Raw genomic sequence first — 22,579 nt, 5'->3', positions numbered from 1 at the left:
ATTCACTGAGCTTAGTTCCACAAAATGTAAGAATAATTCGATTTAGGACTGAAGTTGAGAGACAGGATTAATACAAAGCATCAGGACTCTGGTGTTTCTGAAACATGTACCTTGATATTTCAGACCGTGACTCGGCTGCAGTTTTATCCTCCATCAAACAAAACCTGACTGAGCGTCTGCAGACCAGCAATGATCAACTTTCCTCCATGACAGAAGAGAGAGACCGACTGAATGCCAGCCTCACTGAAATGACCAAAGAACGGGACAGACTTCAGAGTTTGTCCAAACAGAGTGAGTCCTTCCCTGCCTGATAGAAGATAGAAATGTCTACCTGTTGCTCTCCACTTAGATTATAAAGTTCATAGATTCAGAGGTCTGGAAAAGGCAAAATCCTTCCATCTGTTATTAAGATTTTCTTAGTGTGTTTTATAGCCAGAAATTCAGTGAGCAAGACACCCAGCATTCAAATCAGATTCATTTAGGTTCATACTTAACCAACTGAGTAGAACCTTCATAAATCGTTGCAAGACGAGAAAAGCACTCAGAGAGCGAAGTACTCCGCCAAGGCTGCTCAGTTGACGTATCATTTATCAGGACTTTAGTGTTTCTGAAACATGTACCTTGATATTTCAGACCGTGACTCGGCTGCAGTTTTATCCGCCATCAAGGAAAACCTGACTGAGCGTCTGAAGGCCAGCAATGACCAACTTTCCACCATGACAGAAGAGAAAGACCGACTGAATGCCAGCCTCACTGAAATGACCAAAGAACGGGACAGACTTCAGACTTTGTCCAAACAGAGTGAGTCCTTCCCTGCCTGATAGAAGATAGAAATGTCTACCTGTTACTCTCCAGTCATGAGATGACCACGAAAGGAGTAGAAGAATTAAAAATAAGAAATTAGCAAATAAGATAAAAACCCTTCAAGTGCCTCTCTCGTCACTATTTAAACCCCAAAAAATTAATCTCTGCATGCTCTGCAATCTTTCATTAAATGAATTTAACCTCTGACTGCCCTAAAATAATCTGCACACGTGGACATTGACAGGTACAGAAATCGTTTGATTGCAGTGATTGCCTCAAAAGGTGTGCAACAAAATATTAAGGTTAGGGAACCATCATTTTTGTCCAGGTCTGTTCAATGAGTTTATTTTTTAAAATAATTTTGTTAAATCACGGTTCAAAAGCAATGTCTGATTTTCATTGGTTAATTTATACAGAATTTTTGTATTTAGTATTATTTGTGTCAGATTCAAATTATTTCTGTGACCACTGAGTTTTTCTTTCATTAATCGAGGGGTATCAACAATTTTGTCCACATGTGTATGTGCAATTCTACACAGCTGTTTCCTGTAGAACAGGACTGGGTTCATGGGTTGGTCACGCATGAAATAGCGGAAGTCTGAAGCCATGTTTTGAGACTGTCATCATTACTCTGTAGTTTCAAGGTAGAAATGTTCAGTCATGATGTAGACTACTTATTTCACCCGTAATTTGTCTTCTAGCAAATAAAATCACTGCATGGACTGAAGAAAAGTTACTGTTTAGATCCAAGTCTAACTTAGACATTGTTGTAGGGCCTTTAGGGGTAACTGCTGAAAACACTGACTTGTTCTAAAATAACTTCATAAATACATTCACATATTGATCAGTAATGAGCATCATTTGATATTTCTTCCAGAGAAAACGTGTCCTGCAGGATGGAAGATGTTCAGTAGTTCCTGTTATCTCCTCTCTCAAGCGTCTGGTTCCTGGACCAAAGGCAGGGAAGACTGCAGAAGCAAAGGAGCAGATCTGGTGGTGATAAACAGCGCTGAAGAACAGGTACAGAATTTGTTTTAAAGGTCCCATATTATGCTATTTTTCAGTCACATCATATAGGTCTCAGAAGCCCAAAAACACAGTATTTAAGTTTGTTCGCCCCAAAATCATCCTTTGTTGGAGGTTTCAGCGGTCGAAAAATTCACTCTCACCAGCCCTGCTCAGAACAGGCTGTTTCTGGGCCTGCTTCCAGGTATGCAAATAAACGCATCTGTCCGCGCCCACTCCCCCTCCCCTCTCTGGGAGAGGACGCGCTCAGTGCTACATTGGTGTCAGAAGTGGGATGGCGCTCGCCTGACTGTAGATGGAGGAAGAAATGAAGGAGCTCCAACAAGCTGTCACCGAGGGACTGAGCCGCCTCTTGGGAGCAAACCCCAGAGGAAAAGAGCCAGCCAGCGGAGAGTTCGCTCCCGTAATCCCCAACAGCTCCACACACCAAGAACCCGCCACCCCTTGACTAAACGGTGGGCCACCACAGGCAGCAGCTGCTAGCAGGAGAGATGCTCTGGCAGCTGGCGGCCGGTGGCCGGCTGCTGGCGGCCGGCTGCCGCCCCGCCGCCCGCCGCCCCTTGACGAAACGGTGGGCCGCCACAGGCAGCAGCCGCTAGCAGGAGAGATGCTCTGGCAGCCGGAGCATCTCCCCAGCTGCCGGAACATCTCCCCAGCCGCTGGCAGCCAGCCAGGGGGTTCTGGAGTGGCGGTTCCTTCACAGCGCCACTCTTCTCTCGTTTCCCAGAGCTCGGCTTCTTGGTGCGGGCGCCGGGCAGTCTCGTGCGAAGTGACTAGGCCAATGGCACCGGTAGCAGCCGTCTGGAGAGCGGCGGCGACGTAGGCACTCGGTCTCTCGCTCCTCTTCTTCCCCGGGCCCGCACTCAGCCATCCTGACGTGCGGCTTGAACGCGGAAGTCGTGGGGGGTCGGGACGTGAGCGCGCGTTCCGCTCTCTCGGCTTCTCGTCGTGCCTCGGCGGCCGCCCTATTGACAGTTTTTTGACCAGCCACAGTTCTTTCCCATCTTCACCACCATTGGCCCTGCTGATCTTTAGTCAATCCTGACAAAACTTGGCCTCGATTTTTGATTGCAAAACTTTGTTCATCCATCAAAGCAACTCCAACCTTGCAACAAGACCACAGCAACACTCCAACAAGGAGAAATGTATTTTTTCTATCGATGTTTACAGGAACGCTTTTAATATGTTCGGCTGCCATGGCAAATAGACCCTGCTGAGGTGATTGGTCCCCTTATCATTGCTTGCAGCTGATTTTAAATTGGTAGTTTTGATTAGCAGTTTTTTTATGATGTGTTCATAAATATTCTTCACATTGAACAGACGTTTCTCTCTACGTTCACCAACAAACCAACTTGGATTGGGTTTGAATGACATCCAACAGAAGGGACCTGGATGTGGTGGATGGAACTCCTCTGACTCTGCGGTAAGTCTTCACTTTAGCATAGCATCAATATTAACATCCACATCTGCCTAAAATCACAACAAACTTTCTATCTGTCATTCACCAATAAATCATAACATGAAAGTACATACATGGGACTAACCTGCACAAAAACGAGGTATGAAGTCGGTTACCATCCCACTCTCCGGACTTTATTTTCCCTCAGTTTCCTTCGTTCTCTATTACTGGGAAATTAAACATGTGGGAATCCCTTTTCCAATCGATTTTGTGCACCCAAAGGCACAAACAGCCCGTCATTTTTCAGGGTATTTAGGAAGCGATTAAAGGACAGAATTACTCTCTGTGGTGTAAACAACGTTAACAGGAAAACCAGGCGTTCATGAATAGAAACAAAATGGCGCCCATAGATCACGTGACCAAAAATTTTTGACCCGTCATGTCGCCTCTCTGATATACAGGCACTCTATCCACAACTAGAGTGCCTATATAATGAGAGTGGCAACAACTGGGGATTTGACGCCATTTTGTTTCCATTCACTCAATATGGGACCCGCAGCGCGAGGTGCACATTCACGAAAACTATGGATTGTTTACTGATTCAAGACATGTCTTGGACAAAATCATTACTGGCTTGTTTTGTGCTGGATGTCCAAGGTTGGATTTATGGCCGTTTTTAGTGGAAATATTTTCATCTGGACTAGTTTTGAGCCTTCAAGGTGAGTTGGGCTGTTTACATTATTTGCTGTTTGTTGGACAAATGTGTTATATTATCCGCTGTGGTAATCACATCTGAAAAGTGGTTTATACCGGCAGATTCATGAGAATCTAAGCTTTCCATGGGTGTATAATTGTTTCTATTCATCGAGTTTGCAGCTTCGGTCAATTTAGTAAAATACGTTTTCCCGTCCGCCTGTACGGTGCTGCAGCTGTTAAGCATACGGCTAACAGCATCCTCATGCTAACGGCGGCTAACAGCCCAGAAACAGGTGAACAACACGGAGACTGTTCGGGTCATATGAGGCTGATAAGTGGACTGCAGGTTGGACGGAAAACAGTAAATAGGGAACAGAAAACGTCAGCTGTTTGTTGAATTGGAAATCATGTGAATGAACAGGGAGGCTGTTGTCGAAGCTCAGATGGGCCGCTGAAGTTTAACGGGGTATCCCGTTAAACTTCAGCGGCCCGTATTTCATGCATCTCCATGCATGAAAATGGTCAAAGTCAAAATAACCACAAACTGCCTAAAATCACATCAAACTTTTCTATCTGTCATTCACCATACATTCATAACATGAAAGTACATACATGGGACTAACCTGGCACAAAAATCATGATGAAGTCGGTTTTCCATCCCACTCTCCGGACTTTATTTTCCACAGTTTCATTCTTTCACTACTCCTGGGAAATCTAAACATGTGTAATCTCTTCTCCAATCGATTTGTGTACCCAAAGGCACAACAGCCCGTCATTTTTCAGGTGTGTATGAAACCAAAAAAGACCTAGAATTACTCTCTGCGTTGTAAACAACGTTAACAGGCATAACCGGCGTTCAGGAATTGGAAACAAAATGGCTCCTATAGATCACGTGACCAAATTTTTTTGGACCCGTCATGTCGCCACTCTCATTATATAGGCACTCTATCCACAACGGAACCAGATCACCACCTGCTGGCGAAACGGTGGAATTGACCTCATGACCTCAACATACTGTTAAGCAGTTCAGTTAAGAACAAAAATTAGAGGGGTGTCTGCTCAAATAAAAAAGCTTTAAATATGGCATTTCCAACCGACTACACATCACACATCCACCAGACACCGATCCAACAGAAGCATCCATTGTGAGTTTTCAGAGAGATTGAAAGATGTTAAAATGCTGGACAGATCTGCAGTGTTGGATCAGAATTCTCAGTGGATTGATCATCCAAAGTAGATTTTTTAACATACATAGTCATTGTCGCCATAAAAATGATGGAACACAAAAAAATGTCATATTCTCATTAAAACCACTGGTTCTTACTTGTATATGTGTTTCTGTTTTGATTCTTTTGTCAAAGATAAACAGTCTAATAATTCTGTTGTTTACTGACCTGGCAGCTACTGGAACACAAACCAGCCTGACAATGGTGGTGGAAGTGATCGATGGGGTGAAGAAGACTGTGCAACTATCAGAACGATTGAAAACACTCGTTGGAATGATCTGTCATGTACATCGTCTCTGCAGTGGATCTGTGAAAAACAACCATAATGTTGCAGCATTATTTGTTTGAGGATCATGTGTATTTGAAGGTCAGATATCTAAAGAAATAACTGTGAGAACTTCAGGCTTTTATATGAAGTATTTCCAGAACTGCTGTCATTCACACACAGCCTTAAAATTAAAACCTAAACAAATTTGCTGAAAGCGGATCATTGAGTATTTAAACAAAAAATGTTGTAGCAAAATGTCATTAGTACTTGGATGAACTGTATTTGTACTGTGACCATCACAAACCAGTGTGTTAATCAGAGCACATAATAGATCTGACTGTTAATGTTTTCTACTATTTTGTTCTGGTGTGTGATTCTGTTGTGACCAGCGTCAACACCAAGGTCTAGGACTGACGCTATTATAAGTTTATTATAAGATTATTACAGTAATATTTTGAGGTTTGGTTTGAATAGAAGCTTTGCATTAAACACATGTAAAACTTTTAATCTTTCAGTTGAACCCTGTTGCTGTTCTGTGTTCATTTTTTTTACCTGTGAGAAGTGAGACATTCACAGACTGAAGACATCAGACTGTCTTGCAAGATGTCCAGATCTGATATTTAACAAAAAAATCTGATTTGGTTTTGTAGACTGTAAGTCAGGTTTAAACAAAGTTAAAGTGGTGTATAAATAATGGATAGACGGATGATCTGAGTCACTTGGAGGCAGAAACATGAGATTTGGACCATATGAGGATGTACTGTTAATGTAGCTGATCATTTACTCTTGTTTGGAGGTGATTTTAAGTCAATAGTCAATTAAAATATTCTTCAAATAAGCAGCTATACAGACACCTTGATCAAAACAGCTGTTAGAGAACTATGATGCAAACAGCCACAGAACAAACAAAAAGTTTCTGCGGTTGATTGTTCTTCTGCAAACTATATTCATCATCTGTGAAACTAATTGTGACTTCCGCAGAACTTAAGAAACAGAAAAAGATCACATTTCACATTCACTGCAGTCTGTGCTACAGAACTGATCATCTGAGGAACAATCAGCATCCTGACCAGCAATGGAGGAAATTTATGCCAATATGGAACCTGCCAAACCTGCCGACCCAATACGTTCTAGGAATAAAACAAGTAAGAATGAAGTGACAAAGAGGCTAAATAGAATATACATTATTATCTGTCATTTACTGCTGTACAGATAATTGGTTTATTTCCTTGTTAAGGTCCAAGGAGTTCTCAGAGGAGTTTTCATTCAGTTATTCTCTGTTTGGGGCTGCTGAGTGTTTTCCTGCTGCTTGGACTCATCGTCCTTGGTGTCCTCTGTGAGTCTGGTTCTCATGAGTTAACTTTATCACACTCACCGTCCTAAATATGTGCAGAATAAAACTTTTGGTGCTGCGCTTTGCATGGAATTCAGAATCAGATTCTTCTGAGCTCTCACACACAATTTAAACATTTTGGAATACTAAGAATTCAGCAGCAGTTGTTCCCTATTGACTGGAAAATGATAAGTTTCTTTTCTTGGACATGCAGACATGTACTTGCTGAATCATTAGGTGTTGCTCAATACTTTCTTTTTAGACCAAATACATAAACTTGCTTTTAATCTTTTTATTGGAGAAGCAGGTTTAACATTAATGTAGATTTGTGATTTTCAGGAACCTTATTCTGCTCTAAAAGACGCCTACCTTCCCCGTGACTGTAAATACTAGTTTTCTTTTAATCACTTGTCAGAACTGTTTCAGAAAATTTCCACAGGAATGAAAAAAAATACTGACTCAGATGCAGAATTTATGTTTTTTTTTTATTTACATAAACAGGAAATATTCTGATGAAGGCGCTATATGATAAGCAGACTTCTCTTTTTACTCGCTACAGCGGTGCTAGTTTGCGCTATGATGCTGTAAAACTACAGTTTTAACACAGTTGCACTTGGGTTCAGGTATTACTAACTTGTTCTGTAAAGTCAGCCTTGGTTTCATGCCTCCCACCACATTTAAACTGGTTTAATTCAGGTCAATCTTTAATAGAGGAGCTCAGATTAATTTGATGCCAATAACTCAAGTCAGAACAGTAGAATGAATCAAGTTTGGTTTTTGTTCCCTATAGAAATCTGATTAATTGAGCTTATGTACACAAAATGTGAGAATATTTAGACACAAGCCAGTGCCTTATTGTGCCGGTCCCAAGCCCGGATAAATACAGAGGGTTGTGTCAGGAAGGGCATCCGACGTAAAACTTTGGCCAAATCAATCATGCGAATCAAATGTATGACTTCCATACCAGATCGGTCGAGGCTTGGGTTAACAACGACCGCCATCAGTGCTGTCGACCTACAGTGTGCCGGTGGAAAATGGACTACTGTTGGTCGAAGAAGGAGGAGAGGAAGGTGTGTTGGTAGGAAGAGAGAAAAGAGGAACTTCAAGAGTCTAGGACTGAGAGTAGGGACTTTGAATGTTGGAAATATGACAGGAAAGATAGAGAGCTGGTTGACATGATGCAGAGGAGGAAGGTGGACATACTGTGTGTCCAGGAGACCAGGTGGAAAGGTAGTAAAGCTCGAAGTTTAGGAGCAGGGTTCAAGTTGTTCTATCATGGTGTACATAGGAAGAGAAATGGAGTAGGAGTTATCTTGAAGGAGGAGTTTGTTAGGAATGTCCTGGAGGTAAAAAGAGTGCCAGATCGAGTGATGACCCTGAAGCTAGAAATCGAAGGTGTGATGTTCAATGTTGTTAGTGGGTATGCTCCACAGGTAGGATGTGAGCTTGAGGAGAAGCAGAAATTCTGGTTGGACCTTGATGAAGTGATGCAGAGCATCCCTAGAAGTGAGAGAGTTGTCATTGGTGCAGACTTCAATGGACATGTTGGTGCAGGAAACAGAGATGATGAGGAGGTCATGGGCAGGTTTGGTATCCAGGAGAGGAACGCAGAAGGACAGATGGTGGTTGACTTTGCAAAAAGGATGGAAATGGCTGTAGTAAATACTTTCTTCCAGAAGAGGCAGGAACATAGGGTGACCTATAAGAGTGGAGGTAGGAGCACACAGGTAGACTACATCTTGTGTAGACGGTGTGATCTGAAGGAGATCAGTGACTGCAAAGTAGTGGTAGATGAGAGTGCAGCCAGACAGCATAGGATGGTGGTGTGTAGGATGACCCTGGTGGTGAAGAAGATGAAGAGGGCAAAGGCAGAGCAGAGGACCAAATGGTGGAAGCTGAAAAAGGAAGAGTGTTGCATGACTCTCAGGAAAGAGTTGAGACAGGCTTTGAATGGTCAGGAGGTGCTTCCAGATGACTGGACAACTACAGCAAATGTGATGAGGGAGACAGGTTGGAGAGTACTTGGTGTGTCATCTGGAAGGAAAGGAGATAAGGAGACTTAGTGGTGAAATGAGGAGGTACAGGAGTGGATCCAGAGAAAGAGGTTAGCTAAGAAGAAGTGGGACACTGAGGACTGAAGAGAGTAGACAGGAGTACAGGGAGATGCAGCGTAAGGTGAAAGTAGAGGTGGCAAAGGCCAAACAAGGGGCTTATGATGACTTGTATGCTAGGTTGGACAGTAAGGAGGGAGAGACTGATCTGTATAGGTTGGCAAGGCAGAAAGACTGAGATGGGAAGGATGTGCAGCAGGTTAGGGTGATAAAGGATAAGGATGGAAGTGTGTTGACAGGTGCCAATAGTGTGATGGGAAGATGGAAAGAGTACTTTGAAGAGTTGATGAATGAGGAAAATGAGAGAGAACGAAGAGTAGAAGAGGTGACTGTTGTGGACCAGGAAGTAGCAAAGATTAGTAAGGATAGAGTGAGGAGGGCATTGAAGAGGATGAAGAGTGGAAAGGCACTTGGTCCTGATGATATACATGTGGAGGTATGGAAGTGTCTCGGAGAAGTAGCAATAGAGTTTCTGACTGGGTTGTTCAACAGGATCTTAGATAGTGAGAAGATGCCCGAGGAATGGAGGAGAAGTGTGCTGGTACCCATCTTTAAGAACAAGGGAGATGTGCAGAGTTGTGGCAACTACAGAGGAATAAAGCTGATGAGCCACACGATGAAGCTATGGGAAAGAGTAGTTGAAGCTAGACTAAGGGCAGAGGTGAACATCTGTGAGCAGCAGTATGGTTTCATGCCGAGAAAGAGTACAACAGATGCAATATTTGCTTTGAGGATGTTTTTTTTCTCTCTCTTTTCTTTTTTGTTTGTCTGCAAGTCCGCTCAGAAATGACACCAACCAACCATGGTGTCATTGCTTAAGCTTCATGTGCAATTTTTTTTTCTTCTTATTGACTGTGACCATCACCTGTCCTCATGGCAAATTAACCTATCATGTTTATTTCAAGCTGTTTCCTACATTATGCCATTGAGGGCTGTGTACACCCAAGTGAAACATAAAACAAACACAGGACAGACAGAAAGGTGAGGCATAGACAGTGTTCTAAGAGAAAAGGTGCCCAAGGAGGTGTGGACCTCCTTGGGCTGGAGGAGACAGCTCCCTCCTTTTGGTGGAGGTTTTCATGCATGCCAGACTCACCACACCAGCACCTACCAAAACTCAATAGAGTTTGTTCCTCCGGGCGCTGAGTCAGTGAAGGTTGCTGGGTTAGTGTCTGTGGATCTCACTCTGCTTCATCTATCCTTTCTGTGGCCTCCTGACATCTTCATGATTGATCCTGTTGGGATTCTGTCGTATCTGGTGTTTGTGAAGGGTCTTAGATTTGTAACTGGTTTTAAGGTGTGAATTAAAGAGCACAAACAAATAAAATGCACCTTTTCAGTTTGAGGATGTTAATAGAGAAGTACAGAGAAGGTCAGAAGGAGCTGCATTGTGTCTTTGTAGATCTGGAGAAAGCTTATGACAGGGTGCCCAGAGAGGAACTGTGGTTTTGTATGAGGAAGTCTGGAGTGACAGAGAAGTATGTTAGAGTGGTGCAGGACATGTATGAGGACTGTAAGACAGTGGTGAGGTGTGCTGTAGGAGTAACAGAGGAGTTCAAGGTGGAGGTGGGACTACATCAGGGATCAGCTCTGAGCCCCTTCTTGTTTGCTATGGTGATGGACAGGATGACAGACGAGGTTAGACAGGAGTCTCCATGGACTATGATGTTTGCAGATGACATTGTGATCTGTAGTGAGAGCAGGGAACAGGTGGAGGAGAAGCTAGAGGCGTGGAGGTTTGCCCTGGAAAGGAGAGGAATGAAGGTTAGCCGCAGCAAGACAGAGTATCTGTGTGTGAATGAGAGGGACCCAAGTGGAAGAGTGAGGCTACAGGGAGAAGAGATCACGAAGGTGGAGGATTTTAAGTACTTAGGTTCAACAGTCCAGAGCAATGGAGAGTGTGGAAAAGAGGTGAAGAAGCGTGTACAGGCAGGCTGGAACGGCTGGAGAAAAGTGTCAGGTGTGATGTGTGATAGAAGAGTTTCAGCTAAAATGAAAGGAAAGTTTTACAAAACTGTGGTGAGACCAGCCATGTTGTTTGGTCTGGAGACAGTGTCCCTGAGGAAAAGACAGGAGGCAGAGCTGGAGGTAGCAGAACTGAAGATGCTGAGGTTCTCTTTGGGAGTGACCAGGATGGATAGGATCAGGAATGAGTACATCAGAGGGACAGCACATGTTAGAGGCTTTGGAGATAAAGTCAGAGAGGCCAGACTGAGATGGTTCGGACATGTCCAGAGGAGAGAGAGTGAATATATTGGTAGAAGGATGCTGAGTTTCCCACTGCCAGGCAGGAGGCCTAGAGGAAGACCAAAGAGGAGGTTTATGGATGTGGTTAAAGAGGACATGAAGGCAGTTGGCGTGAGAGAAGAAGATGCAGCAGACAGGGTTAGATGGAGGCAATTGATTGGCTGTGGCGACCCGTGGAGGGAAAAGCCGAAAGGAAAAGAAGAAGGACTGAAACAGTGAGACAGGATTAGCAGTAAAGCATCAGGACTTTGGTGTTTCTGAAATATGTTCCTTGATATTTCAGACCGTGATTTGGCTGCAAATTTATCTTCCATCAAACAAAACCTGACTGAGTGTCTGCAGGCCAGCAATGATCAACTTTCCTCCATGACAGAAGAGAGAGACCGACTGAATGCCAGCCTCACTGAAATGACCAAAGAACGGGACAGACTTCAGACTTTGTCCAAACAGAGTGAGTCCTTCCCTGCCTGATAGAAGATACAAATGTCTACTTGGTACTTTCCAGTTGTGAGATGACCATGAAATGAGAAGAATCAAAAATAAGAAATTAGCAAATAAGATAAAAACCTTCAAATGCCTCTGACACTGGGCAGCACATTTCTCTCGAGAATACTTTGATAGATATGAGATTTTCATTGCACTCTGCACAGATTCAAACCCCAGAACATAACAGAGCCTCCTCAATGTTTCACAGTAGAGACAGTGTTCTTTCTGCTTCATTTTTGCATCTGTGAACATAGAGCTGATGTGCCTTACCAAAAAGTTCCAGTGATGTCTGGTCTGTCCATAGGACATTCTCCCAGAAGCTTTGTGGATGTCAACATGCAGTTTGGCAAAATCCAGTCTGGATTTTTTATGATTTGTTTTCAACCATGGTGTCCTCCTTGGTCATCTCTCATCAAGTCCACTTTGGCTCAAATGACGACGGATGGTACGATCTGACACTGATGTACCTTGACCTTGGAGTTCACTTTTAATGTCTTTAGAGGTTGTTCTGGGCTCTTTTGTTTTCATTCCTATTATCCGTCTCTTCCATTTATCATCAATTTTCCTCCTGCAGCCACGTCCAAGGAGGTTGGCTACAGTCCCATGGAGCTTAAATTTCTGAATCATATGTTCAGCTGTAGTCACAGGAACATCAAGCTGCTTGGAGATGGTCTTATAGCTGTTATCTTTAACATGCTTGTCTATAGTTTTCTTTCTAATCTCTTGAGACAACTCTCTCCTTGGCTTCCTCTGGTCCATGTTTTAGTGTGGCACACACCATGTCACCAAACAGCACAGTGACTACTTGTAACCCTATAAACAGGCTGACTGATTACCAGTTTGCAGACACCTGTGAGGCTAATTAGAGGACACACCTTGATTGAACATGTCCCTGTGGTCACATTATTTTCAGTCTTTTCTTGGGGACCATCATTTTTGTCCAGGCCTGTTCAATGAGTTTATTTTTTAAAATAACTCTGTTGAACCACGGTTCAAAAGCAATGTCTGATTTTCATCGGTTAATTTTAATATAATTTGTATTATTACTTTTGTCAGATTCATATTATTTCTGTGATCATTGTGAGTTTTTCTTTCACTAACCGAGGGGTAACAACAGTTTTGTCCATGTGTAGGTGTAATTCTACACAGCTGTTTCCTGTAGAACAGGACTGGGTTCATGGGTTGGTCACGCATGAAATACCAGATGTCTGAAGCCGTGTTTTTGACATTGTCATCATTACTCTGTAGTTTTAAGGTAGAAATGTTCAGTCATGATGTAGAGTTCTCATTTCACTCATAATATGTCTTCTAGCAAATACAAAACTTAGACATTGTTGTAGAGGCCTTTAGGGGTAACTGCTGAAAACATTGACTTGTGCTAAAATAACTTCATAAATACATGCACATATTGATCAGTAATGAGCATCATTTGATATTTCTTCCAGAGAAAACGTGTCCTGCAGGATGGAAGATGTTCAGTTGTTCCTGTTATCTCCTCTCTCAAGAGTCTGGTTCCTGGAACAAAAGCAGGGAGGAGTGCAGAAGCAAAGGAGCAGATCTGGTGGTGATAAACAGCGCTGAAGAACAGGTAGAGAATTTGTTTTAACATGTTTTCAATAACATGGAAATGTATTTCAGTCTTCATCCTCAGTGTACATTACTTTGCCCAGGTTTCAAGACAAAAAGGAAACAGCTGTGTTCTCTTCCAGTGTGTTTTAATTCAGACATTGTAGACTTAAACTGTGTGTCTTTAATAAGCCCACATTTAAAGATTAGAAACCTTTAACAACTAACAACAGACATTTTCTGTGACTTTCTGCAGCACAGAATTCAGTTAAACTCTAGATAGTATTTAAAACCAGAGACCCTTCTGAGACATTCATTATCCATCCATCCATCCATCCGTCCATCCGTCCATCCATCCATCCATCCATCCATCCATCCGTCCGTCCGTCCATGGCAGGGTCAGATTCATTTCTGAATCTAAAGTTTGACGATCGGTTGAGCCTCCCTTTCCGGTACCCTGGAGCAAAATTTCCAAGAGAGGAAAGTAATTCCTCTTTACTTAAGCAAAGTAATTGGAGCACTTCCCATTCTTTAAAATAAGAAAAACCATCCTACAACTGCCACTCCACACTGACTGTCCCAGATGACCACTGAAGAGGCATGTCAGTAAAATCAGTCCGACAATGTCCAGAGTCCTCAAAATCTTGAATGAATCTCATCCACACCGAGTGCTTTCCCACTGATGACTTTCTTGGCTACCACAGTGACCTCTACCATGGATATGAGCTTCCCCCAAGTCTTCATTCACTGCCTCCTCAGCAGAATACGTGTTAACGTGGTTGAAAGAGTGTTTCCATTCAACTTCCACTGCTTGACAGTGTCCTCAGTCTGCAGTTCTCCTCCTCAGCTACATAGTCTGTCCAAGTCCTGCCTCCCCTTCCTGAGGCGTTGAACGGTTTAATAGATCAGTTTCTGCTATATTTCGTTATCCGCCCTATTGACAGTTTTTTGACTGGCCACAGTTCTTTCCCATCTTCACCACCATTGGTCCTGCTGATCTTTAGTCCAAGCCTGACAAAACTTGGTCTAGATTTTTGATTTGCAAAAACTTTGTTCATCCATCAAAGCAACTCCAACCTTACAACAAGACCACAACAACACTCCAACGAGGAGAAATGCATTTTTTCTACCATTACATACATGAACACTTTTAATATGTTAAGTTGCCATGGCAACTGGACCCTGCTGAGCTGTTTTATCATTGCTTGCAGCTGTTTTTGAATTGTTTAGTTTTAATTAGAGCAGTTTTATTGCGATATGTTCATAGAAAACTGGTAAACTGCTCATACTGTATTGCGGTTAACAGCTAAAATGTAATTTTCTTCACGTTGAACAGACGTTTCTCTCTACGTTTGCCAACAAACCAACTTGGATTGGGTTGAATGACATCCAAACAGAAGGGACCTGGATGTGGGTGGATGGAACCCCTCTGACTCTGAGGTAAGTCTTCACTTTAGCATAGCATCGATATTAACATGGAATCACAAACCGCTCGAACCATTCACATCATATCTGACGTGTTATCATCATAGAAGAAGGCTATTTACACATCAGACACCGATCTGATCCAATTCTGATTCCTTTGTCAAAGATAAACAGTGTAATAATTCTTTTTGTTTACTGACCTTCCAGCTACTGGAACACAAACGAGCCGAACAATGATGGAGGAATACATGGTGAAGAAGACTGTGCAACTATCAGAAATTCTTACAACACTCTTTGGAATGATCTTTCATGTACATCGTCTCTGCAGTGGATCTGTGAAAAACTACCATAATGTTGCTGCATTATTTGTTTGAAGATCATGTGTATTTGAAGGTCAGATGTCTAAAGAAATAACTGTGAGAACTTCAGGCTTTTATATTAAGTATTTCCAGAACTGCTGTCATTCACACACAGCCTTAAAATTCAGTACCTAAACAAATTTGCTGAAAGTGGATCATTGAATAAACATTGTTGTCGCAAAATGTCATTAGTACTTGGATGAACTGTATTTGTACCGTGACCATCACAAACCAGTGTGTTAATCAGAGCACATAATAGATCTGACTGTGAATGTTTTCTACTATTTTGTTCTGGTGTGTGATTCTGTTGTGACCAGCGTCAACACCAAGGTCTAATCACACCCAGACTGTGTGTCGTCTTCATGAGGAACCAAAACTGTGGTGTGTGAAGAACTGATGCTATTATAAGTTTGCATTTCTTGTTTGAATGTGGGTCAGAACTCTGAACACGACTCTGGTGTCAGAGCTCTGCTCTTCAGCTGAAATATTTACTCTGCATTTCTCTGCTTTATTACTCTTTAATAAATTACAAAGACAAATACTGTGTGTTGACTGACTGTTAAAGGGGAAACTGTATCAAAAAAGCTGATAAATGTCACTAGAGTAAAGTTAGAGATCAAATAGATGTAGTTCTGAAAGGGCCTCATTCTTTAGTCAGCGCCAAGAAGCGATAAAAGGAGTAATTCCTCTTTTTTAAAATCATTCTAAAAACATGTTTGTGTGAGTGTACATCATTTTTCACACCTTGCATATACTGACTATATAAGTATCTATACTTGCGTTTATGTACATCTGTCTGTGAAAACAAAAATCTGAAAAACCAAAAAAATCTGTGAAAATCTGACAGGAGTGCCACAAAAAAGGTATGCTGAAAAAGAAACTGTAAAATCTGTGAAAATAACTGCAAATGTGTGACTTAGTGATATTTTTACTGATGGCTGCAGCTGAAAACATGTAAATTCATTTATTTTCCATGATTTTCATAGATCTGAAGGCAAAATCTATAAAATAACAATTGCTTCAAAAATGACAACTAAAAACAGTAAAGAAAAACAAAAGAAGAAATGAACAAAAACGTTTATTTCTTATAGTATATTTATGTATATGTGTGTTTTAAGAATAGTAGGTTTTTCCCTCTTCATGTGCCGGTAGTGCAACAATCTCTGAGGGACTTTTGAAGTCCATGGGATAAATCTTACATACAGTTTTGTTAAAAGTAAAAAAAAAAAAAAAAAGTTTTTATGTTCATTATGATCGTGTCTTTACAAATTCTATAATTATTTATTATGGAAACAGTCACTTATTCATAAAAAATGACTGGACATTACTAAAATGTCAACTGAAACTAAAAATGAAACAGAAGCAAACAGGAAATAATATGAATAAAGACACGTATTGTCTTTGGTTCCTGTTACACAATAAAAGCTGCCCTGGAGTCCAACAAACACAACTCTGACCAGAGAACATCAACTCTTTTAATAAGTCATTTATACACACAGTTACATGAACGGACACTGAAACACAACAATCCCTGCAACAGAAAACAGACTACTGGCCCCAGATGGATTTAGTGCTGTTCATCTGACATCTTTCCATCTCCTGTGGGTTTTTACATTTAGCTCATTTAAATCTCATTGATGTGATCTTAGGCTGCCGTGTTTCACTTCTTTGGGATTTTTTTTTTTAATTCCAGGCAGCTGTCTTACATCATTTCAGCACAAAGTGACAATAAATTGGCTTCCCATGCAGCTGAAACTAGTCATGAAAAACAAAATGAATTGCAGTAAAAACCTCAGTAACACTCTGGTATGGACCTTCAGGATCTTAGTACCTCCAGACTCACATTCATTCAACAGGTGCTGGACCTTTATGGTAACTGAAAGTACAGACAAATGTTTTAGAGAACAGCCTGCAAGTTTTTATTTCTCTGTTGTTGGTGAAAATCCTCAGTGTAATCTTATTTTCAATCAAAAAAAATCAACCATCTTTGGATAATCCTCTGTGGGGTTTGAACTATTTGAGCATTAAACGTGTTTATCCGATGATTAAAGCACAAACGTGATCATAAAAAGTCTTAAATTCTCTTCACAGCAGCGACTTATGAGACATTTCTGCTTCTTGATTCCAGTGCATCGACGTCAGCGTACAGTAAATAACAAGAACAAATCATTAGTTTCAGTCTGTGCTGCCACTGATTAGCTTCATGATATGTGCTTTTACATGTCAAAAACATTTCAACCACACGTACAGAATAGTAATAAATAAAATGATAAAACATACATTAAAGATCAGAAGCCGTCTGATTGGTTATTGATTACAAGATATGGCAGGTGGAGTTAAACAAAAATATGACAAGAGTTTGCAAAACCGTCGTCTTAAACGTTTCATTTCCTGCTTAAATGGAGAAATAATTCGAATACTGTCAAACATATGTTGTTCATTTGTTTGTTCCAGAGCTTTATGCTGCACTGAGTCAAACGCCAAACCAAAGCCGCAGTTTTTAGACATCCTCTGCATTGATTTCTCCAGATTCTAGCCCGACATATTTCTGTATCTGTTGAAACTTTAACACCTCCAAGACCAAACTAAGTCGGTCTGAATGATCTCTAGTTCAACATCTGCAGCTTCCAGAAGAGCAGTCACTCTTCATTCTAGAGGCTAGAGGAACTACACTGTTTTTTTCCCCCTTCCCCAACCCTCTTGTCTAAATGTAGCTCCCTGCCTCGTCTCAGAAGGCCAGCTCTGCCCTCTGGTGGTCGATGGAGGTGGCCCTGGAGAGAAGACACTTAATGAGGCGACATCCAGGGAGCTTCATGAGCAGCTTCCTCAGAGTCACCTGGTTAAAGCTCTCAGACTGGAGGATTCTTAGAAAGCAGCTGATTTCTTAGAACATGATGTGAAGCACTTGAACCTGGATTAGCGATCGTTAGCGCCACCTGCAGGCCAGACGGAGACATTTTCTAGTGTTGACACAAGAGCCACCTGCAAGACACAACTCCAGTTTTCCTTTTTTTTTCTCCAACTGTGGCTGTTGGGTGCGTTAGTTTTACAGGTTTTACATTTAAATCCTGTAAAATATTAAACTGGTTTAATGAGCCGCTCTGTCATTCTGGGTCAACAGCGAGGAAAGGAGACATTTAACTGCCTTAAATCTGTCCAAAGAGGGGGGAAAAAGAAGCACTGAGCTGGAAGAGTCAAATAAAAAGGAAAAAAAGGACAAAAATAAAACACAACATGCAAAATGTTAAAAAAAAAAATTAATGCAAAGTATGAAATAAAATATGTTTGTGGGATAAATATGGAAAAGAAAGCAAAAGAAAATGAGGTGTGATTGTTTTAAATGGAAATATTTACATTTTATCAGGCAAAACTGGCTCTGTCTGAGGGTTATGTGGATAAAAATGTTTAATGTTTTCTATGTGTTAAAATACACACATCAACAAAAACTATTACAGAATCTTCAACATTCATTGTCCTGCAGTCACAAGCTGAACTCTATTTCAGTTATAGATCAGCTGGAGGTCAGATTGGGATTTTAGCAAACAGGTGCTAGAGTTTGAATTTTAAACGTGTTGTAACACAAAGAAAGCAACACACAGGATGTGAAAAGCAGCTCAAAGCATTTGCAGGTGGCTCAAGTGTCAGTTTTTACTTTTTATTCCTGCTGATGATGTAAATCCAATCTGTCAGTGATCAAACAGCTCCTCCACGTGGAGAATCTGAAGTCTGCTGAGCACAAACATCTGATTTGAGGTCCAGGTTAATGAGCTGCTTCACGTCTAAAAAGCTCTGATTTGACGTTACTCAGTGCAGAAAAGTTTTAGTGACTGCTTTATGGGTTTTAAATATAAAATTGGTAAGGAATGCATGAAAATTAAGCAAATGAGGCGTGTGAATCACTTTCAGAGTCAAACTTCTTCCCTGCTTCCACAGTAAAGACACACAGAGATCCACTAAAGATCAGCAAACACCGACTCTGGTACCTCGTTCCAACCCAGGCCTCATTCTTCACCGGCCTGCAGCGCTCACTGAACGTGCAACAGCCTGGTGTAGAATAACCGTTAAATATTATCCAGATGACGTCGATGCCGTCGCTGATCCTTCACTCTTCCTCTGCTGCAGTTTGAACAGATTCTCCTGCTGACTGCCGGCTGGTTGGACCTCAGGACACCACAGGAGTCATGTCCCAGAGCTGCAGGTCAACAGGACACACAGTCAGCTGGTTCACGGACAAACGATGCTCAGAAACCAGAACAGATCAGTTCAGATACAAGAGGAGAAGTCAAACTGTCAGACGGAACTCAGAAATGACTCGTCAGATGTAAAAAGTTTGATCGCTGCTTAAAGCTACAAAATGTACTTCGGAAACTGGATTCACTGAGGTGGACTTCCAGGCTTAACCCTCTTATTGTCCACATTTATGACCAACAAAAAATATTGTTTCCTTGTCTGAAAAAAAAATCCAAAAATTCAGCAAAAAATTCCCCAAATTTTGGAGAATTTGCAAAACCTTCAGCAATAATTCCTTAAAAGTTTCCCTTGAAAGTTTCATTTTAAAAAAACTATTTTAGCAAGAAAATACGTGCAAATATTTTCAAAAATAAAATCTAAAGTGATTACATATATCAGTAAAACTTCTAATATTTTCTTTAAGAACATTCACATAAAAATAAACCAAAATCCAACGAAATTCACTGGATTTTGGTAGATTTTTTTGTTAATGTTCTTAAGAATCATTTCTTTTTTCCACCAAAAAATGTTCAAAAACTTCCATTTCCAGGCCATTTCACTCATGGCAATCACAACGGGATTTTTTTGTGAATTATTTACAGATTTTTTTTCAGATTAAAATAGAACTTAATATATACATTTTTTCCCTGTGATTTTAACATCTTTAATTTCAGAAAACTGTGTTTTTCAGTGTATCTGACTTGGTGGGATTTAAACTTAACAGGATATTTACAGGAGGCCTTCATGAGCAGCTTAATTCAGCTTTAACTGATGTAAAAATCCAGAAACCCAGGTGAAATCAAACCTCCCCCTGCCTCAGGTGTGCACTCTCTGCCTACATAGCAGTGTTTGTGCTTTCAGGCCTTATCTGAGACCAGAGAACAGAGACTTCCTGTTTCCATCCGGACCTTGATAACCTTGTCGGTGCCAGAGGTCAGCAGGTTCCCAGCGGTGGGCTCATAGTGCATGTGGAGGACGCTGTGCTTGCTGTCGTGGAAGGTGGCCGTGGGCGCCCGGCTGGAAGACATGAAGGGAAATCGGTGACTGAGAAAAGCCCAGAGGACAGAGTGTTGGTAGAGGACGGAGTGTGGGTAGAGGACGGATTGTCGGTAGAGGACGGATTGTCGGTAGAGGACGGAGTGTCAGTAGAGGACGGAGTGTCAGTAGAGGACAGAGTGTCGGTAGAGGACAGAGTGTCGGTAGAGGACAGAGTGTCGGTAGAGGACACAGTGTCGGTAGAGGACACAGTGTCGGTAGAGGACACAGTGTCGGTAGAGGACACAGTGTCGGTAGAGGACAGAGTGTCGGTAGAGGACAGAGTGTCGGTAGAGGACGCAGTGTCGGTAGAGGACGCAGTGTCGGTAGAGGACGCAGTGTCGGTAGAGGACGGATTGTCGGTAGAGGACGGATTGTCGGTAGAGGACGGAGTGTCGGTAGAGGACGGAGTGTCGGTAGAGGACACAGTGTCGGTAGAGGACACAGTGTCGGGAGAGGACACAGTGTCGGGAGAGGACACAGTGTCGGGAGAGGACACAGTGTCGGGAGAGGACACAGTGTCGGTAGAGGACACAGTGTCGGTAGAGGACGGAGTGTCGGTAGAGGACGGAGTGTCGGTAGAGGACGGAGTGTCGGTAGAGGACAGAGTGTCGGTAGAGGACAGAGTGTCGGTAGAGGACAGAGAGTGTCGGTAGAGGACAGAGAGTGTCGGTAGAGGACAGAGTGTCGGTAGAGGACAGAGTGTCGGTAGAGGACAGAGTGTCGGTAGAGGACAGAGTGTCGGTAGAGGACAGAGAGTGTCGGTAGAGGACAGAGAGTGTCGGTAGAGGACAGAGAGTGTCGGTAGAGGACAGAGTGTCGGTAGAGGACACAGTGTCGGTAGAGGACACAGTGTCGGTAGAGGACACAGTGTCGGTAGAGGACAGAGTGTCGGTAGAGGACAGAGTGTCGGTAGAGGACAGAGTGTCGGTAGAGGACAGAGTGTCGGTAGAGGACAGAGTGTCGGTAGAGGACAGAGTGTTGGTAGAGGACAGAGTGTCGGTAGAGGACAGAGTGTCGGTAGAGGCATAGGCATCAGTTTAGGGGGGGACAGTGGGGATGTGTCCCCCCCACTTTTTGTCAGGGGTCATTTTGTCTCCAACACATTCAAATTCTTCACATGTAAGCCGTTGTAAACCCAGTTATTTTCAGCAGTATAGAAAATTCTGACGCTCCTGAACGCACCTTCCGCACTCGGCCGAGAGTTGCACAGACATGCAGCACACCTTCGTGAGGTTAAAAAAAACGTGCAGATGCTAAATTTGCGCCCGTGCCAAGTGGAAGCTCCGACCAGAGGCATGCAGGGGCAAAATTTTGGCCCGGGAGAATTAGTACTATAGCGGCCCACAGACCCCTTTACCAGCATGTTACCGATAGCTTAACAGGTTAAGCCTCTGCTTTTGGTGCGGTGGTTGTGAGTTCGAGCCCAGCTTGTAGCATTTTGCCGCCGTTCTTCGACATTTTCTCAAAGTGCTGTGGTCTCCGTCCCCCCCACTTTTAAAAACAAACTGACGCCCTTGGGTAGAGGACAGAGTGTCGGTAGAGGACGGAGTGTCGGTAGAGGACGGAGTGTCGGTAGAGGACGGAGTGTCGGTAGAGGACGGAGTGTCGGTAGAGGACGGAGTGTCGGTAGAGGACGGAGTGTCGGTAGAGGACAGAGTGTCGGTAGAGGACTGAGTGTCGGTAGAGGACGGAGTGTCGGTAGAGGACGGAGTGTCGGTAGAGGACGGAGTGTCGGTAGAGGACGGAGTGTCGGTAGAGAATGGAGTGTCGGTAGAGAATGGAGTGTTGGTAGAGGACGGAGTGTTGGTAGAGGACGGAGTGTTGGTAGAGAATGGAGTGTTGGTAGAGGACGGAGGGTCAGTGGAGGACAGATGTTGGTTTTTACTCACTCCTCGTCACTGATGGACTCGTAGCAGCTGTCACACACTCGCACCTCGAACTCGAAGCCCATGAGGGGGATGGTGGAGCGTTTGGACGAGCATTTACCACAGACCGCCTGACCACACTTCCTGCAGTGGTGCTGAGAGACACAGAGACGCCAACATGTCAGATATCATCAACAACGACCTGACATCTTTTAACCCTCCTGTTGTCTTCATTTACGAGCACCAAAAAAATATTGTTTCCTCATCTGCAAAATTTTTTTTTAAAATTCAGCAAAAAAAATCCAATAATTCCTTAAAAGTTTCCCTTAAAAGTTTTATTTTTGAAAAATCCCCCAAATTTGGCAAGAAAATTCTTGTAAATATTTTCAAAAAATGAGTAAAAACCTTCATAAAAATCCTAAAAATATCTAAAGTGATTACATATATATCAGTAAAACTTTAGATATTTTCTTTAAAAACATTCACAAAAAAAAATCAAC

At 42.4% G+C, this 22,579-nt stretch overlaps 2 protein-coding genes across 6 annotated transcripts in view; one reads left to right on the top strand and one right to left on the bottom strand.

The window, feature by feature from the left end:
- Positions 1-15,449, top strand: part of LOC110962839 (CD209 antigen-like protein E) — a 46,529-nt gene extending 31,080 nt beyond the window's left edge. The window contains exons 5-7 of one of the 4 annotated variants that reach the window (XM_051959240.1): positions 13,042-13,184; positions 14,499-14,602; positions 14,795-14,973. In XM_051959240.1, coding sequence (XP_051815200.1) covers positions 13,042-13,184; positions 14,499-14,602; positions 14,795-14,939 — 392 coding nt within the window. In that variant the 3' untranslated portion in view covers positions 14,940-14,973. The other 3 variants (XM_051959243.1, XM_051959244.1, XM_051959241.1) reach the window with 3 other exon arrangements.
- A 958-nt stretch (positions 15,450-16,407) lies between these two features.
- The window catches only part of wdfy2 (WD repeat and FYVE domain containing 2), a 29,992-nt gene continuing 23,820 nt past the window's right edge, over positions 16,408-22,579 (bottom strand). For both annotated transcript variants that reach the window (XM_022195870.2, XM_022195871.2), the window contains exons 10-12: positions 22,104-22,234; positions 20,085-20,193; positions 16,408-19,138 (exon numbers count right to left, since the gene is read on the bottom strand). In XM_022195870.2, coding sequence (XP_022051562.1) covers positions 19,109-19,138; positions 20,085-20,193; positions 22,104-22,234 — 270 coding nt within the window. In that variant the 3' untranslated portion in view covers positions 16,408-19,108. The remainder of the gene's footprint in view (positions 19,139-20,084; positions 20,194-22,103; positions 22,235-22,579) is intronic.

The sequence above is a fragment of the Acanthochromis polyacanthus genome, chromosome 14, assembly GCF_021347895.1.
Source record: "Acanthochromis polyacanthus isolate Apoly-LR-REF ecotype Palm Island chromosome 14, KAUST_Apoly_ChrSc, whole genome shotgun sequence".
Taxonomy (NCBI): domain Eukaryota; kingdom Metazoa; phylum Chordata; class Actinopteri; family Pomacentridae; genus Acanthochromis; species Acanthochromis polyacanthus.
This window is presented reverse-complemented; position numbering and strand designations above follow the sequence as displayed.